The 19,686-nt window shown below is 42.1% G+C and overlaps 1 protein-coding gene and 2 long non-coding RNA genes across 3 annotated transcripts in view; 1 reads left to right on the top strand and 2 right to left on the bottom strand.

Moving 5' to 3' along the window:
- The first annotated feature begins 2,189 nt into the window (after window positions 1–2,189).
- On the top strand, window positions 2,190–11,001 carry LOC135100519 (uncharacterized). Its single transcript, XR_010268762.1, has 5 exons — window positions 2,190–2,600; window positions 6,374–6,439; window positions 8,674–8,793; window positions 10,374–10,599; window positions 10,866–11,001. It is a non-coding gene; the product is annotated as an uncharacterized LOC135100519 (long non-coding RNA).
- Window positions 10,750–16,361, bottom strand: LOC135100520 (uncharacterized). The gene is made up of 4 exons (XR_010268763.1): window positions 16,096–16,361; window positions 14,846–15,054; window positions 13,804–13,934; window positions 10,750–11,039 (listed from the first exon to the last, which is right to left on the bottom strand). It is a non-coding gene; the product is annotated as an uncharacterized LOC135100520 (long non-coding RNA).
- A 516-nt stretch (window positions 16,362–16,877) lies between these two features.
- The window catches only part of LOC135100516 (putative neural-cadherin 2), a 52,352-nt gene continuing 49,543 nt past the window's right edge, over window positions 16,878–19,686 (bottom strand). Inside the window, exons 20-23 of the mRNA XM_064003484.1 lie at window positions 18,973–19,205; window positions 18,483–18,635; window positions 17,813–18,280; window positions 16,878–17,512 (exon numbers count right to left, since the gene is read on the bottom strand). Of these exons, the coding sequence (XP_063859554.1) occupies window positions 17,178–17,512; window positions 17,813–18,280; window positions 18,483–18,635; window positions 18,973–19,205 (1,189 nt within the window). The 3' untranslated portion in view covers window positions 16,878–17,177. The remainder of the gene's footprint in view (window positions 17,513–17,812; window positions 18,281–18,482; window positions 18,636–18,972; window positions 19,206–19,686) is intronic.

Here is a 19,686-nt window from a genome sequence, read left to right as displayed (position 1 = left end):
TCCTTTCTTCGTCAGCGCCACTCAACTTTCCCCGTCTCTAAACTGAACATTTTTGGACTGTTCTTCAATGAAAGTCTCGTCCGGAAATTTTATATACCTTCTTTTGTTTTAACAGCGTTCATGAAGTTATTTGTTCTTTGTCTTCTCCGCCGATACATTTCCTCCTCCTAGTTGTTTTTTACTCTTTACTCGCACAGTGGTACAGGGATCTTATCAGTCCATGTGTGCAGTATTGCTTCCACATACGGGTCGGTTCATTTCAGCAGGCCTTCTTGTACAGGGTGGGTTCAAAAACGTTTCGTTTCATCAATTCCTTTCCTCTAACACTGTCTTGATTATCTTACTCTCCAACGCAATATTGTTTCTTTATTTCCTCTTACACTTGAACAGTTTCGAAAGAGGAGATACCACAAAATTATCACGATACCACAAAATTAGCTAACTCTTTTGGTTCTGTTTCTTTCCGGAAGCTGCATTTTAAGCTGCGTTTTATTTGCTTTTACTAATTTTGTTTGGCCTTGGCCTTTCTACATATTAGAAAATTGTAGTATACATGAAAAGAAGAAGAAAAAAAGAAAAGAAAACGGATGGCATAGTGACCATTTCAGGCAGTGTGGTCACAGTCTCCATCACTGGTCCCTTGGGTCAGTATGTGGCAGGTGCTGATGGTCGTTCCACTAAACCAGAATACCGCTCCAGCTTGTTTCAAGGTGGCGCGGAGTAGGACTGTGAAGTAGGACTGTGAAGTCATTGTCATCTTGCTGAGGATGTGCAGGCGCCAGTCGAGGAGGGAGTACTCGCCCTGCCCGTAGCGACCCACCTGGCACGGCTTGACTACAACTTGCTTTATTGAGTACTGAACTTTATCGCAGCGGCAGGGGATTTCTTAATGGTGCCGTGGATTTGTGCCGCATGCTGGAGCAGTACCTCCAGTGAGTTCTGGATACGTTGCCACTTGTGTATTCTGTCTCTCTGCTTGCACCATGGATGAGGGTCCATATCGATATTATTATTATTATTATTATTATTATTATTATTATTATTATTATTATTATTATTATTATTATTATTATCATTATTGTTATTTGTAGTAATAGTAGTAGTTGTTACTGTCGTTGTTGTCGTCGTTGTTGTTGTTGTAATAACAGTAGAGGTATTAGTAGTATTAGTAGTAGCAGCAGTAGCAGCAGCAGCAGCAGCAGCAGCAGCAGCAGCAGCAGCAGCAGCAGCAACAAGAACAGCTATAACAACAACAGCTATAACAAAAACAGCAGCAGCAGCAGCGGCAGCAGCAGCAGCAGCAGCAACAGCAACAGCAGCAGCAGCAGCAGCAGCAGCAGCAACAATATTATTATTATTATTATTATTATCATTATTATTATTATTATTATTATTAGTAGTAGTAGTAGTAGCAGTGCTGGTGGTGGTGGTGGTGGTAATATTGATAATAGTAGTGGTAGTAGTAGTAGTAGTAGTAGTAGTAGTAGTGAAGGTGGTGGTGATGGTGGTGGTGATGGTAATACTGATAATAGCAGTAGTAGTAGTAGTGGTGGTGGTGGTGGTGTCAGTAATATTGGTAGTAGTAGTAGTAGTAGTAGTAGTAGTAGTAATAGTAGCAGTAGCAGCAGCAACAGTATCATATGTTTGTTAATGAAATCGGCAGCCGATAAGCTCAACTCCCCCACGCTACTAAAATAGTACAACGGTAATAGGTAATAAATCATCAATGAACTTTCAAATTACAATAACCTGTAACATGGAATCATAAATATTCCTCATATTACATCATTAAATCGTTAACAAAATAACAAAAGCTTAACTATTGTAATATACAATTACATATAACACAAAAATAAAATGAATATCCCCCGTAACATTTAATAAACCACTATACAAAAATAGCAAGCCTGGCTGCCCAGTTCTCTTGCAATGCATTTGTTTATTGTTTTTTCTTCTGTAGTGTTATTTATCCCCAGCCTGTGTACGTGCGCCCCTATGGACTCTTTTGTAACCAACCTTTCTTTAATAAACTGTTAAACTGTAACTGATATACAGAGACAGTACAAGGTTTTTGGTACAGGTCAGAGTACGTTTCAGAAAAGATGGGATTGCTATTTTTGCTGTTCGAACTTTATTAGGTTTCGTGACGTGAGCTCGAGGCAATGAAGGGTCGAGCCTGAGGGACTTCCCATTTCTCAGTGCGTGTGTCGTGGTGGCGAGGAGCGGTGGTGTAGCTCCCTTTGGCTCCTCCTCCTCCTCCTCCTCCTCCTCCTCCTCCTTTCTTTTCCCCTTTAGTCTTTTTAACGTCTGTCCTCGTGTCCCTCTTCCTCCTCGTTGCCTTTCCTTCGTTATCGTTCTTGTTATCATCCTCGCCCTCTCTGCCGGCCTTGTGTTCCTCACCTTACATCTGCTGATAGGGCTCACCCTCCTCTTCCTCCTCTTCCTGCTTCCTCAACCCTTCTCGATTTTAGTTTTCTTTCTCCTTGTTCTCATCTTTTATCTCGTCCTCCACCGCTCCTCTCCACATGCACAAGGACACACACACACACACACACCACACTGTCACTGCCGATCCGGTGTCATTGCAACATATGGTTCAGGTGAGTTTGAAGCCTTGTATAAAACATAGGAAGTTTGCTTATCTCGTTGCGAGCTTGTGTGTGTGTGTATGTGTGTGTGTTTTAGTTCTCATAATGTTTATAAGTAAGTTTGATAATTTTTTTTTCATATTTCCAAGTTGCATGTAATTCTTAAACAGTTTTTATGTAGTTCTCATGATTTTTATGGGTAAGTGTTGTTTCATATTTCAAAGATATATGTAAATCTTTATTTTATTGCAAAAAATGTTGATAATGGTCCTCAGACTCTTTACGTCCCTCCTACCTCACCAGTTTGCTTGTTTTCTCCCTCGCTTCTCCACTCGTTCGCATATTCTCCTTCTCCCTCACTGTTTCCTTGTTCTCCTCCTCCATCCTTCGCTCGTTCCTCGTTTTGCACCCTCCCAAACACTCCTTTATTTACTTCTCTGTCGTCCCTCTTTCCTCTTCTCACGTTAGTTTGTTCCTGCGTCAGTATGTAGTGAGATTTTAAATTTTTTGGTAATATTCCCAGTATTGCGTGAACATTAATAAATTTTCCAATAGGTTTACAATTATTACCCTTCATCTTCTTTCCATCCTGCCCCCTGCCACCCTCCGTGCCTCCCTCCGTGCCTCCTTCCTCAGACTCTACCCCCTGCTGTCCTCTGCTATCTTCCTTCTTTCATCTCTCCTCCTTCCTCCTCCTCCACTGTTCTTTCTTTGTCAGTTCGTTTCTTCCAGCATTCCACCATTTCCCTTCTCCCTCCCTCCGCTCTAAACGTCAAGATGATAAATTTCTTTCTCTTGTTCGTTTGCTGTCTCCTATCTACCACTTCTCTCTCTCTCCTTTCCTCCCTCCCTCTTCAGAGATTTATTTCCTTCACTGGTGGATGGAGAGTTGTGCATCGTGGGAGGAGAGGGTGGGTAGGGGAATAAGGGAATGTTAAATGGCTAAGTTAGATGTACTGGGCTTCATTATCGCTTCTTTTCATGGTATTTGGATGATATTAGCTGGTACTACTACTACTACTACTACTACTACTGCTACTACTATTATTACTATTGCTACTACTACTACTATTATTATTATTATTATTATTATTATTATTATTATTATTATTATTATTATTATTATTATCATTATCATTTATTATAGGATACAAGCTCTTCAAGGGTCATTCGGTCCCTCGTTTCCTCCGTGATTCATGTATTTCCTCCATTACTCGTTAACTAGTTGCTTCCTTTCCTCCACGCCTCCATCCCCATCCTCTTTTCCTTTCCTACTTTCTCTCCTCGTCCTTCCACTTCCTCGTCCTCCTCCCCGTTTCCCTCCCTTCCTCCCTCTTAGAATTGCCTCCCAACTATTTCGGAATTAATCGTAAATCGTCCTTCTGGTGATTCATGGTTTAAAATATTCTAATTTACGTGATACTTGTTTATGTTAAAAGTTCCTTGAATACTGGCAATGTACGCGACGTGCGTGTCTCACCGATTTATTTTTCATCATCCTCTTCGCGCTTCCAACTTCTGCCCTGAATGTTTCTCTTTCCCTTTCCCTCTTTCCTTTCTTTAACTAACCCTCTGTTATGATCCTCTCCTTTGCGCCTTCCTTTTTCTCATCCGCCGCCATCTTCTCCGTCTGTTTGTCTGTCTGTCTGTGTGCCTCGCCCCTCTCTGTTTATCTTTCTCTGTCTGTCTGTCTGTCTTTCTCTGTCTGCGTCTGCCTCTCGTCGATTCACTTTCAATTTTCTGTTGTGCACTTACTCGTATGTGTGATAAATTACACATATCTTTATAATTTCTTGTTTCACTTCCAAAAGCTGCTAGTATATTTGCTCCATTGCTGCCTCGGTGCAAGTTTTCAAGTCCATGAAATAATTACGCAGTCACTTATTTGTTAATGACGAGGATTAAGGAACAACAACAATAACGAATACACGCTTTTAGATGGTTATGATACGTATACCTGCTGTTTACCAAATATAATAAGAGGAGCTTCAATTCTTGCGATCCGTATTCAAACATTTGGTATAGTTTTTGTTAACGTAGAAAATGAAGCAATTATAAAAGTGTTAGAGATTACAATTTTTTTTGGTTCGGTTTTAAATGTTTTGTAACAGGAAACCGGAACAAGGAGACATGAAAGTTGGCTGTGCGTGTGGCTGTGGTGAGCAGCGGCGGCGGCGGCGGCGTCTGTGACGTGGCGAGCGGATTTCTGCAGTATTCCTCTCCTTCCCGTTTTCTGTTATTCCCCCTTTTTTTTTTTTCCTCTGCCTATTCTAGTATTAATTCCTTGCTCTTGTACGATGGCCTTTTTATTTTTTTCCCCTTCGTTGCAATATTTTGTCGTCTGTTTTCTCGTATTCTTTTCTTCTTGTGCTTTTTATTCACATTATTATTTCTTATTCTATTTTATTTATTTTGTGTGTGTGTGTGTGTGTACGTGTGTATTTTCCTCTTCCACATTTTATTTAGGTTTTCTTAATTTTGTTTTTCGTATTTTTGCTTGATTCTTCCTTATATTCTTCTTTATTTCACACACACACACACACACACACACACACACACTCACACACCATTGTCTTTTATTACCGATGTCGTTGCTATGACAAGTATTTTTATTTATTATTATTTATTAATTTATTCGCTTATTATTATTATTATTATTATTATTATTATTATTATTATTATTATTATTATTAAATAGTATGTGTATATTTATTTATTTTTATCTATTTATTTATCTACATATATTAATTTTTGCGCGCGCGCGCGCGCGTGTGTGTATGTGTGTGTCAGGGATGAATTTTATGGCTCTCACCGCCAGTTGTATCAAAATTCAATACCCATATTTGTTCCCTCGTGTATATATTTCTTAGTACTATCAGCAGTTCTTAAGAAACCGGATTTTAAGAGATTATAAACTTTACGTGATATTAAGTTTTGGTTAACACTAGATGCGCTTCATCCTTCTCTCGCTCTTTGTTCGTGTTTCATTCTCTTTCCTCATGTAAACTGCTGTCCTCGTTCGTTTATTTCCTTCTTTTATCCACTTCAAACATCCTGCCACAATTTCTCCGTTGCCTCTGCACTTTTGTTGTCTTGTTCATCTTATATTGTAAGGCAATGAACAGTCCGTTACTTTGTTCCTGTTTTTAAATTCTTGCACTATATACATTTTTCATAAATTTTCTTGGAAACCATGATTTTAAGACCATTTGGAAAGTGGGTGAGTGTTCGAAAGCACACACAAAAGTTCCTAATATCACCGCAAGTCACTAGAAGCAAACTTTAGAAATTCAGTAAATCTTTGTTAATGTTGCTTTTTCCCTCTTTACAGATTGCCTGTTCATCTTTCCTTTCCTCAACGCTTTGTTATTCTCGTCTTCCGCTTTTCTTCCTGCTTCACTTCTAGTTTCAAGAGACTCGGTTTGTGAGTCGTGTGCTTGCGTGCGTTGCAGTGATGAGAGGAAGTGTGTGTGTGTGTGTGTGTGTGTTCTGGCTAGTGGTCAGAGGACTTGTGTGTGGTGGGGTGGGGACAGTATTTAGTGAAGGACGTGTGTGTGTGTGTGTGTGTGTGTGTGTGTGTGTGTGTGTGTGTGTGTTGGGGGGAGTGGGAAGGGTGGTGGGTGACGGAGGAGCGCGTCGTTGCAGTCTTAACATTTTCTCTTGTTATCCACGTCCTCTTTGTCAGCCTCCACCTTTTCTTGTACCGGAGTTTTCTGCTTCCTTCTCTGCATGACCTTAAACATATCGTCGTCTCATTTTTACTTCTTCATCCTTTTGCTTTTTAGTCGTGATGGTCCTCGTCCAGCTCCTCGCCACCACCGTCCCTGTTGATGCTGCCGTCAACTTTATTGGTGAGCCTTGCATCCCAAATCTTTTTTTTCTCTCTCTCTTTCTCCCATATTCCTCACCGCTCGTTTAGGCTGTCGTCTTTCCCCTCCCCTTCCTCTTTCTTTTCACCACACTCTTTCACCACCACACTCTCTCTCTCTCTCTCTCTCTCTCTCTCTCTCTCTCTCTCTCTCTCTCTCTCTCTCTCTCTCTCTCTCTCTCTCTCTCTCTCATTTTGGAATAAATTATTTGAAAATATCGTGTTTATTTACATGATTTACTTTTCTCATGCTTTCCTTGTCTCCATTTTCTTTTTCTCAGCTTCTATTTTTTGTTGATTAAATTTTAAAGCTTTAAAACAAGAGAGCAAGATACCGAGAGAACAGTATGTGTGTGTGTGTAATTTTCACCACCAAGGTCTTGCTGATCACGTGTTAGACTAAAGCGAGCTATATATGTATACCCTTCTCAGAAAAAGCTTAGAGTTCCTGGCATCCTGATCAGTCAGTAAGCCTGGAATTTTTCTCAAACCACTCATCTCATCCTCTTTTCCATGTAGAAGGGAGTTTGGGAGAATATATGTACTCCCTCTTCATGATAGCCTCTATATGTATGACTGAGATTTTTCACACACCTCACCTCGTCCTCTTCCTCAGGGAGATCAGTAACTGCTCGCTCGTTAATTTTTTCAGTGCATCATGCAATAATTCACAGAACTAGAAACAATGTATGAAATATCTATGAGCGTCTACAAGAAACGAGGGGATTAAAGAGTATATTCTGCAATTTCTAGCCAGTATAATGTTTGGAGGTGGCTGTCAAACAAGAAAAGATGTCTCAAGTGTGCCAAATAGCAGTGAAAAGGTTAAGAATCCTTAGCATCGGAGTGCTTAGCGAAAATTGGCTTGTCAGACGATAGGTGGGGATGATACTTCACAGCTAGCGAGTAATGTGTAAAGTGAGTGCAGTGGGGACCGGCAACGATCAGGGAAGGACTCCATGCAAGCAGTTTCAATAGTCTTGCTGTGGTCTTAGATTCCTTTCGTTTACTTCCACATCTTCCTTGTCTGCCTTTTCTGCTTTCGTCTTCCCATGGACTTGAAAATATTTTCTTTTACTACCTTCTCTTTCTTTTCTCTTTGTCTTGATGGTCCTTGTCCTGCTCCTCGTCACTTGCCGCCACATCTCCCAGTCAGCTTTATTTATTGGTGAGTTTCAAGCCATGCATCCCAAAGTCTCTCTCTCTCTCTCTCTCTCTCTCTCTGGTTCTGGTAATGAAACTTGTCTGGTAATGAAACTTTACAATCATCTAAAGACTTTACGTTTACATGATTTTAGACAAAATTCTTGCTTTTTTTTTTTCGGAATCAGATTCTGATGAAACTTTTCTCCCAAATTCTTTTTCTCTCCATTTTCTTTCTCTGTTTTCGTTTTTGCTGATTAATTTTTTAAAGGTTTAAAGCGAGAGAGCAAGATACCGAGAGAACAATATTTAAGGAAGGATTGTGTACATGCGCACCTTTGGGTGGTATAGTCCTGTTGCAGTCTTAAGATCCTCCTGTCATCCACATCCTCCTTTTTATTGTCCTCCTTTAGGGGATTCTTGGGGATTCTTGCTTCCTTCTCTTCATGCACGTAAACGTATATTGTCTTCATTTACTTCCTCATTCTTTCTTCGTCTTGACCGGTACTCGTCTTGCTCTTCGTCACACGCCGCCGCCTCGCGACCACGACTACTGTTGGTGCTGCCGGCAATTTCATTGGTGAGTTTCTAAGCAAAGCTTTCTCGTTTTCCCGTATTCTTCACCGCTCGCTTAGGATGCCATCTTTCCTCCCCCCCCTATTTTTTTTTTCTTTTTGAGTTATTGTAACTTTACAAATCTTTGTAAAGCCTTCATATTTATTATGCATCTTTATGACTGTATAAATTTCTTATACATTTTTGTTCGGTTTCAGATTCCAACTAGACTTTCACGTTTTTCAACCTCTCTTTCTCTTTTCTTGTACATTTTTGTTCGTTTCAGATTCCAACTAGACTTTCACGTTTTTCAACCTCTCTCTCTCACTCTCTCTCCATTTTTCCTTCTCTTTTCACTCCAGGTCGTTTTAATTTTTAAGGCTTTGAAGAGAGAACAAGATGCAGATAGAAGTGTGTGTGTGTGTGTGTGTGTGGTTTTGACGAGTATTGTTTATTTGCTTATTGTTTTCTCCTACTGTTTTTGGTTTTCTCTTTTGACGTTCCTTTTTTTTTTTCCAGTTACCTGTCGAACTTCACTGCAGTCCTCGTCACGATTCCCACATGTGCCGCTGTCATGGCACCCTAGAACCCTCATCACACATGCCACCGCTGCTGCTGCTGTCTTTCATCCTATAACAGGTGATGTGTAGCAGTTATTCGTTATTCAGCAAGCGATGTTTTTTAAATAATCGTAATTTTCCGAAAAAATAGAATTTTTCAGCAAAATCATGGCAGCAAAACCGTGGAAATTAATATCTTTTCTTATTCCTGTGCCTAGATTTATTATTTTCTCTCCCCTTGCAAGTCTACCCCACCCCCACCTCCATCCTTGACATGGTATCTTTCAGTTATCTTTCACCTGTGTACTATGTTTCTTTCCGTTTCATTTTTTTTTCGCTCCGATAATCATGTTAGGTAGGACAGGTACTTAATTTCTTCACACACTACGGTGATTTATAGGATTAGGAATATCTACTGGATGGGGTTCTGTGCCTTGGTTGTAGGAGCATTGAATATTAATTAACCTCTATTTTTTACCACAAATATTGCTGACCATTAGTTGACCATTATTTATATTATTACGTGGTGTGGTAGTGATGTCAGGCTGCAGTGGTGAAATGTTTTCTTGATGTGGTAGTGGTTACGCCAAAGATAGTGATTTGGAGATAATGGTGTAGTGGTACAGTCGGCTTCAAAATGGAAGACACACTTTCTTACCTCTATTCCTACCAATATTTCTCTAGCCAAAGCGACATGTCAGCTCCAGGTTTATTAGGAGGTAAATATGATTGGTTGGAGGTCTGAAGCTTCCTGTACATGCGGTAAAGGTAATGTGTGCGATTTGTGATGATGAGGGGAGAAAGGTGGCGATGGATGAGGATGTTGGTGATATTATTCAATGAGAGTGGAAGGTTTTGGTGATATTATTCAATGAGAGTGGAAGGTTGACGCATGGTGCTGGAGGTGCCTGGGGGTGTGAGAGAGAGAGAGTGGTGGAGGATCAGAGGTGATGTGATTATCAATGATGGGTGCTGGTGGAAAGTGATGGAGACGCGGGCGGTGTGTGATCATTGTTAGTAGTGATGGAGGTCACGGGAGGTTGTTGGATAATGGCGTGATGATTAGTGATGGGAGTAATGAATATGACGTGTTGTAAGGGAATGATGATTAATGATGGGAAGTGATGTGTACTGACAGGCTATTTTTTGGGGGGCAATATGGGCTTCGGCTCCCTCCCTGTCTCCTTTCTCATTTACTGAGTTTCACTTATCACTGAGACCAGCAATCATTCAATAAATTTATTTACGTAGTGAAAAAAAAAAAAAACTAATTTTCAAGATTATCACTGCTGGTCTCTCTCTCTCTCTGCTTCACCTTCCATCCCCTATAGTGCACTCACTCCGTCATTCGTTCTCTCTCCCTCTTCTCCCCTGGGACTCGTAGTCTGCCCTCTCAGACTGCGAACCACAGCCCCTTACCAAAGACTCACATTTAAAATCTATTTCTCTCCCCACCTCTTTCCCTACCTAACATGACGTGTTACCCAGCCAGGCGTGTCAGCGGTGTTGTGATCGTCGCCTAGTGGTGTCCGTGTTCCGGGAGTCACTGCCCTTCCAGTCCCCCCTCTGCTGTCTGTCTGGGCAACCTGGGTGAAGAGCGGCGGCCGCCCCGTTCCATGTTAATGTTTGCTGACCAGCCGTCCTTTCTTATTTTCCTAGTCCTATCGAGGTGGAGGAACGCTTCTCTGGAAGTGGTGAAAATAGTAAAGCAATCCTCGAGGACGACAGGAAGGTGCGAACGTTTGAGGTGGATGAAAATAATTAATTGCCCGATACATTGCTGACGAGCAGTCTTCAACGTTCACACGGAAAGAGACGCAAAGAGGAAGGGGCTGATCAGCAAACGTGGAGAAACAGGACGGAGAGAAACCAAGAGTATGTATGGGTAAGTAGTATGGGGTGGTTCAGCTTGAAAAAACTTTGTAGTAAGCAATTGAATATATATAGTAGGGGGATGGCAAGGGGAACAGGCTAAGTTGCCTTTAATGTGAAAATTATATGAAGTGAGGGTAGTGAAGTTTTATTTCGTGCATAATTTACAGTAGTAATTCACAAAATTCTCTGAGAGTTCAGTTATTCGCTGAACTCTTGCTTGCTCAACGTTAAGGTGCTCCGTCTTCCAGGACTAAGGAAGGATCTCTCGTTTCCCAGATGCCGTCTCGCTGTCTCCAACCCTAGGGTGGTTGTAAGCACCGAGCAGGATCAGAGAGGCAAGATGCAAAGATGGGGATGATAGCCCACGAATGTCTGGCGATGCTTTCAGTACGAAAACTCTGGGAGGACGAAGGCTTGTGGCATTCAGCGGGTGAGAACTCAGCAGTATTGCTGGAAGACAGAAATGTTGTAACTGTGGACATTAACCATCAGAACGGTAGCCGGCCATTACGAGTTACACCATTTCGAGATGAAGAACCGAGTCTACCAAACAACAACGAGATGGCGCAGAAACTTTTCAAGGGACAAACGACGCCTCGATATGGATCCAGATCTCAGACGACGACGATATGCAGGAGAGAGAGAGAACAATTGCTGTTAAAGGGCTCTATGCCAGCGCCTGAATGTGAAGGACCACGAGGAGTAACCTGTCCCACCATGCAGTCATGAAACCGAGCTCACCGCTGGAGTTCACGCAGTGAGACTTGATAGACAGCTGAAGGAACAACAAGACGTTCCTCTGAAAAAGTCGATATTCTTCTGGACAGATAGCATTATATAGTGTGCTACAGTATATGAGGAACTCGGAGAAACGGTTTCTCACCTTCGTAGCGAACCGCGAACAGCATTGTGTTGTTCATCAAGGAGTGGAAGACATCAGAACAATGGAGCACAATCGCTAAATCCAGCTGACAGTGCTTCCAGAAGCCTATCTATCTGCTGAGCCGTATCAGACAGAATAAGGCATCACGATCCAGAGATCCTCAGCCTGATGACAACCATTCAACAGAGATCACCACGCGGACGCCCATCTGAAGTACTACTACTACACGTTTTATTATGGATCCATTATTCTTAGAGGTATCATCGACTTCTTAAAGGAGTAGGGTCTGGATTAAAGATTCAGACCTTGGGCGAAGCAAGGCCACAAGAATAATCAAGCGCAGCCGCCATAGCTCCAGGCACACGAGCTCGAACAGGCTGAGATGGTGATATCAAGAGTTCAAAACACAATGTACAATGTGATGTACTCGATCTATATATCAATTGGGAACACTTTATGGAGGATGAGGATGGATTTACTCCATGTGGGAGGCAGACTGGATCACGCACCGTTGCCAGCTACAAGTCGGTATCCCATTTCCACCACCTTCATACTGAGAGATCATCATATCGCACAAAACTGATTCTACAAGAGGTGTATGAGGACTTGGCTGGTCACTCAAGATGGGAGCATATTATGTCACAATTATTGGATTCCAAACTGTCGCAACAAAAGGACTCCTAAACTACAGCGACAACAAACACACCTGCTTATAAGGACCAAGTTAACCCCCATGCTGGCACCGTTCTTGGTCAAAATAGTAAGAAGCAGAGTGAAGTGTTGGAGATGCCTCCACGTGCATGGATGGCCACACGAACGGAGCTCGACGAGGTTCGTCTTTATTTGGTATTGACAACGGGACACAGACAACGAACGGGACGAACATAACTGGAGCGGAAAAGGAACTGAAGACGGCCATGCAACGATGGGAGAGAAAGAGACGTGAGTGGAACTTTATGTAAGAAGGGAGTAGAGTGGAGATTGAACCCACCGAGGGCCCATATGGGTGGAGTTTGGGAGCGCCAAATACAGACTGTACGCAATCAGCTGCTGGACGATGATTACTTTACATACTACATACACTTTTCTGTGAGGCAAAGGTCATTGTGAACAGCAGACCGTTAACTCCGTTGTCAAGCGACCCAGTGATCTATCTCATCAGCGCTTATAATACGTCATGGGAATGACTCGTGGAAACCCTGATTGACGAAAGTGAATCTCACTCAAATAAGGGAGAATGCAACCACCATCCGGATGAGATAGAGAGGCACGCTCAGTACCTGGCTAACCTGTTCTGGAAACGTTGGCTACGTGAATACGTGCCATCTCTTCACCATTGCAAGACCTGATGCCGCTTCGAAACCTCAGAGAAGGAAACCTCATCATTATTGTTACAGATGAAATTCTGCTTCGGAAATTATGCTCCATATAGTTTCACGGCTCGGTATGACAGGCAAGAGTACTTACTACAAACTAACTAAAGAAGGATTGTGGTCCAACGCCCCTATAACAAACTCTTTTTCTTGGAGCGCTCTCCTATGACTAGAGGGATGCAACCCCTGCAAGTGAGGAGGTCCATTCTTCCCAAAAGATGTGTGTGTGCGTGTGACCAGACATTTTTCTCGGACTTGGAGGCATGTGTAAGTAACTGACGGCAACATAGCAATGTTGGTCAAGACTGCTCAAATGGGGAGTTTTAACGCTGGCGGTGGAGGTCGTGAATATGAGAAGGTAGAGGAGGTGGTGGGAGAATGAGTCGTAAGGGTGGCGATGATGTTTACACTAAAAGATGCTGACCTATATAGGATAGGGCCATGTGTTCGGGTGTTGCTCGCGACATACCAATCCCAACGGCAGATGGCCACCATTATTACTCAGACTTGCGTTCTACACCCGTCGCCCACGCTAATTTGCGAAGCCCTCAATAAACAAGTGTACAAAATAGATTAATTAAGTGTGCAATATATATATACCTCTCGTATATATATATATATATATATATATATATATATATATATATATATATATATATATATATATATATATATATATATATATATATATATATATAATGAATTTTGTAGTGAGTAGCTGTATCTTATGATATTTATTATATAAACATAACGGCAAAACAATAAATATGCTTATGGTGTTACATGTTCAGTTTATATGACCGGACTCAGAATAAAACAGTATACTGTGTACAGCGTTGGGGTTCATTACACCTGAGCCGACCGCAACTGACAACACAAGACAACACAGCGTTTTTTTTTTTTCATTAAGTAAGGATATAATATAATATTTTTTTCCACACAAACAAAAATACATTACCGAGTAACTTAGAGATGGAGGACACCAAGACGTGTCAGAGGGCAGGCAGTCTTGTTCTTGTTGCTATGGGAAGTCCATAAAAAAGTGGAGGAAGGAGCGTCATTTTTCATTCTCACTTGTTTGACACAAATCTGACAGATAAAAACATGCTGAATTAAAGAAAAAAAAAACGGTTAAGGATGAGAAAGCAGTCCAGAAATAAGTCTGAGGTTGAGGAAAGAGGGAAAAAGTGAGACGGAGTTAGGAGGAAAAAAACTGGAAACTGTGTAAGTGGAAGATGATGGGAGAAAGATGAATGTGTAGATGAAATAATTAATGAACATGGGTCCACAACAGCGAAAAACAGAAAAAGGCGAAAATGGGAATCGTGAACAATGGAAGTAAATGAGAGAGAGAGAGAGCGTTGATCCCATAATTCATTGCTACTAATACAAATAATGCCGAATGATAGACTTCCTTTAGATTACACATTTAAATAGCGAGGAGGAGTGAGGAATACGGAGGAGTGAGGAAGTAGAGAAAAGTGAAGGGAATTTAAAGCGGAGGATTCGGAAAAAAAAAAAAAAATGTATATTGAAGTACAAGTGGCGGCGGATTCGGGGAAAAAAAAAAAAGTATATTGAAGTACAAGTGGTTATGGTATATTCTATAATAGCAGCAACAACAGAATGACTAAATATCCCTTGTACGCTAGACAGTAACACAGGCGAGACGCGTGATCAAATATGCGCCCCTCCACTGGGTGTCTTTCTCTCCCTCTACCATGACTACTCGCAAAAAATGTTTCCGGATCCGCCACTGGAGAAAACACCACGCCGGAAAAGGGGGAGACAAAAGGAGTAGATGTGGCGAGGAAGGGAGCAAGCGAACAAGGCAAAGAACACAGCAAGTGGGTGGCGGAAGCGTTGAAAATGAAGGAGGAAGCGAGCGAGGAGGGCAAGCCGTGAGCGCAGTGGGAGAAAGAGAGGCAGATAACAATAGCAAACCACTACAACAATCACTTTCTTAACCATCTGAATATACACAATGATGTATTAATTACCTGCGGCATGATGGAATTTACTCTGCCATACAAACTATTTGTCTGAAGAGTACTCCAGACCTCCAGCAGCAGTAATGGTGGTGGTGGCGGCAGCATCAGAGGTTGGGGTGGGATACTGACAGGAACAGCAGTGGAGGAGGAGGATGACGATGGTGGACAGGACGACAACAAAACACACGCAGTCAAACACAGCCTGCAGCTCCAGCGGTCTTGTTTTCGCGTTATAAAAAAAAGGATAAAGAATTAAATAAAAAAAAAAAAAAATACGTGGAAGAAGAGAGAACCGTGAACAGAAAAGGTAGAGGAGGAATAGGTGAGGCGAAAAATTTTTCCAGCAATCTGAAACGCAGAAAACATTTTGGAATTTTGGCATAAACTCAAGGATGTAGTTTCAAAATTATCCAAAATGCCAAGATTGCTAGTTTCTTACATCTTTAAATAAAGGAAATCTAGGAAAATAAGTACGGAAGTACGGCAGGCAGCAGTGAGGTAGTTACGAATGGAGGTAACAAGCATACTGCCGAGGTTTATCGGGAAGAGGAAGAGAGACTAAAGGTGATGGACGTGAGAGAGTGCGAATGAAGGGTAATTCTTTATAAAAGGCCACACCAACCTACAAGTATTCCCATCCATATTCTTCCTATAATCCCATAGTCTTACCTAGGTCACTAACCTAACCCCACCTAACCTGACGGTGGGACTAGGGACGGTGCGCACATTGTGAAGAATAACTAAAAAAAATCATCTGCCTGGGTTCAAGTCATCGAACGATTAATCGATTTAATTTTGTTCCGCAACACTGGTCAACGAGGCCGTGGTGGACAAACAGGAAACGTTATGAATGTGGGGCTCACTAAATTCACTGTTTAGTACAAACCACTGAACGACCCATGCAAGAAACTGCTGATTCCTGATCCCCCACAGGCTTTTCCGAGTCACGCCTCCAGCTCAGCCTGTGCCCAGACATGTCACCACCATCTGCTTTTAGTACATAAACGGACCACCATAAACCTTACCCACAGGTTGTCTTCATCAGCTATACCACCAACTAACTACTATCAACACCTACTTCCATACATGAATAAGTTCTAACGATCATTCACTTAAGTTATTAACATCTTCTCTCGTTACGTTATATCCTTAACTTTTGTTTCTCAAACTCCATATACATTTCTTGTGCGTATAATTGCCACTACATGGAAAATTCCACACAGTTTCGAATACGAGGCTTAAAATTCACCAAAACTCACCTGACTGGGGACGACGGCGGGGCTGTGTTGAGGAGCGTGTGGCCGTGACACGGAAGTGGGGGTGGGGGAGGACAAAGCGGAGGTAATACAATGAGGAAGAAACTAGTAGAATGGGAAAAAAAAATAAGGATCGGTAGACCGAGGAGACTAAGAAAAAAATAGAAAGGGAAGTATAGAAATTAAGACAACTGAGAGAAAGTGAGCCAAAGAAGAGCTAGCAGCTCCACCTCTCACCACACCACAGCTACTCACAAACTGAGCCTCTCTCCCTGTCCTGATTTCCCCCTCTCCTGAACCTGTCTGCCTCGCTTCACTGTTTCGAAATCTCGAGTACAATTACCACTGTACGAGAACTTTCTTTGATGAAACCCACTCACTATAAGATGCATGTTAACCAGTCGCTTTACTAATTAATGAATCCTAATAATGACAATGATACTAAAAAATGTAATTTCCAAATTAAGACAAAAAAGTATGATCGGTTAGACTGACACAAGACAACATAATCCGAAGCACTGAGATTCATTGGTTGTTCACCTGCCTCTTGTAAAATGACTATTCGCTTGTTAAGGATAATTGCTTATCTTGTGATTTCACGTTTTTTACAAATGGTTACATGAACAAATTTTGTTAATTCTACATTCCTAAATAGTCATCAAGAATTTGCGTGATATCGAGCAGGAAACCACTGCTTTAGGATAAGGAAATCTGCACACTTACCTACGCATTAAACACACACACACACACACAGCATCTCTTAACACAGGGCTAATCATACATAGTTTCAAGTATACTTTATTGCTAATACCATATAAATGTATAAAATATTTCGTATTCAATAATATGGTCACTCTGGCTTTTCTTATTCTTTCTCTGGTTCATCAAATAAGATAAAAAAAAGTGTTAAAATCAAAATGCTAACTAAACTCCTACAAACATTCCACAGCACCACAACGGGAGCCTAAGATAAATACATATGAAACAATAAACAACTAGTCATTCCTGTCATAACGAAACGCCTAAACCTTGAAGAATAATTAAAACAAAACTATCACTGAAAAAAAAAAGATCTTCCATTGATATTAGCACACTGTAGAATACTCCAAGGAGGCTTTTCTGCTCCTGCTACCTAAAGGCAACCTCCCGCACTCCTCCACTCCCGCCTGCTGCTCCTTCCCCTCGCCTCCTATATTGGTGGTGTTACGAACTGACCGAGACCGCACCAAGACCGGGGTTTTCTCTTCAGACGTACTTTTCTGCCCCCTGTGTCTGGTGGCTGCCGGCGTCTGGGGTTGCTTGGGCAGAGGCACGGCGTCGGGGAGGTTCTTCAGGAGGTCAAGCACGTCTCCATATTCCGGGACCAGCGGCTTCACTGGCCCCTCCCTCTCCTCCTCCTCCATCGCCTCCATTTGTAGACCTGAAGGTGAGGTGTAAGACGGTCATAAGCTACATGGCTTTAGGTGTACATGGTAAGGTACAATTAACACCGTTTCCTTGTCTCCCTTCTCCAAAAACCCACTCATACACACATTGGTCAATTATAAAAAAGTTAAGTACTGAGTAAAGGCCTTCCCAATACCTCAATTCTTCTCTCTCTCTCTCTCTCTCTCTATGCGTGTGTGTGAGAACGTAAGAAGGTTCTTTCAATTGAATCACAATTAACAACAGACATGCACTAGTTATATTTCATAATTTTTTTGAGCCCGCGAGTCTTCACCTAAGACGGTGGAGGAGAGGGAGCCTGATGGTGAGCCATCTCCCTCGTAGGCATAAGCTCGCAGGTCATCCTGGGCGAGGAGAGGCGCAGCGGAGGCGGCACTCTTCCTGATGAGGGTTGCTTTCTGCCTCGCTGTTCCTCCCCCTCCCCCATCTGCTCGATCTGGTGTACCGGATATTGAACAGTCTACACTGGAGCATGACGATGGCGGTGGTGGGGCTGCGCTACTTGTATCTGTGGAGAAAACTGTGAGTTGTCTGTCTAGTCTTTGGTGTAAAGTCAGGTCCTCGGCTGTATCACACACTGTGATGATGGAACATCTTGTTAAACTAGTGCTGCTAGATTTTGTAAGGCTGCCTTCTCGATGTTTGAGTGAAGTGGGCGGCAAAGCGAGACTCACGTCAACTCCGCCTTGACTCCCATCTACTGACTGAGAGAGGCTTAGAGGGCTGAGGATGTGTCTCGTGCCTGAAAAAAAAAAAGGATTAATTATGGAGACTCACACTATCATTATCATCGTCAAGTGTTGGATGCTACGAAAGGAAAACTTTAAAACTGCAGTACTGTGTTTTCCCAAAGCAAGTGCGTTTCAGAGAAATTACAAAGTATTTGTACAAATTTAAGCAAATAGTCACTGCAGCACAGGTAAATTAAACACCACAGTGCTCACCTGCCTGGGTGCGGGAGAGGTCCGTTACGGCTTCGATGGTCACAGGAGCCTCCAGCGCGTGGCTCCCCTTGTCCAAATCCCCCGGGCAGAGCGGCGACGACCTGGCAGCCCTGGAGCGATGGTGGCGCAGCGTCAGCACCACGCCGATCACCACTGCGGGCAAGGAACTTTCTTAGCAGAGGGATGTTACGCCACACCTCCACACTGACTTCAGGATCACCAATGGTTACTTGAACGGGTTCTTTCCAGTGTTTTATAACTACTTGTGCCTTTTCTTTGTTATTCCATCCTTACTGTGCATTTTTAAGTGTTACTGCAGTTATAAAATTGAGGAAGAGTTCGTTGCGTGTTTACTTATTTTTTTTTATGGAGGCTGCATTAAATGTTTCTGTGTGGAATACGAGACATTAAAGAAATCCAGACTTTGATGCATTTGTTATGTGTCTATAAGAAATGCTCGCACACAGGCAGCAGTCATCAAAACGCTCACCAACGAGAAGTATAGAGAGAGTGAGAGCAGCAATTGCCACGGGAGCCTTCAGCGGGTGTGTGTCTGAAGGCAGTCTCAACCACTGGCAGTAGTCGCCGGTGTGATCTGGTCCACAGGTGCACTGGTAGCTCGGCTGGAGGTTGTAGCACGTGCCACCGTGCAGGCAGGGCTTGAACAAACACTCGTCCACATCTTGACACTCGTGGCCCACCAGGTGTCGGCCCGGTCCACAGCTGTCGTGGTAGGAGAACGTTTAAACTACTTTTCGTTTATCTTTCTTCTTTATATTACTCCTTTTCATCTGATCTTTCTTGCAGCAATGTCAAATTATATTTTAATGAAGGCAAGCCGTTTTTCATGCATAATGAAACAAAGACACAACTTTTTTTTTCTTTTTTTCTACATTTCCTGACATACTTATGTTCTGTTCCTGTGAAACTTGCAGTGGTGCTTTGATTAATTAACATCACAGCCATGGGCAACATAAAGTTCCAATCTGTATGCACATTACTCACTAAGCAGATGAGGCATGCGCTGTGTGTGTCGCTGAACGATGACATCAGATAACTACTCACGAATTTTAAAGAAATTCGTAAAAACAGCAGCAATAAAACCTTAAAAAGTTTTGCATAACTTACAAGAATAGTCTTTTTGTAAATATAATGGAGAGAATTCAAGAAAACTTGACAAAAATAATGTTTTTCATTTACTTTT

The sequence above is a fragment of the Scylla paramamosain genome, chromosome 5, assembly GCF_035594125.1.
Source record: "Scylla paramamosain isolate STU-SP2022 chromosome 5, ASM3559412v1, whole genome shotgun sequence".
In the NCBI taxonomy this organism is placed as follows: Eukaryota; Metazoa; Arthropoda; class Malacostraca; order Decapoda; family Portunidae; genus Scylla; species Scylla paramamosain.
The sequence above is the reverse complement of the archived record's forward strand: the minus strand, read 5'-3'. Positions and strand labels throughout refer to the sequence as shown.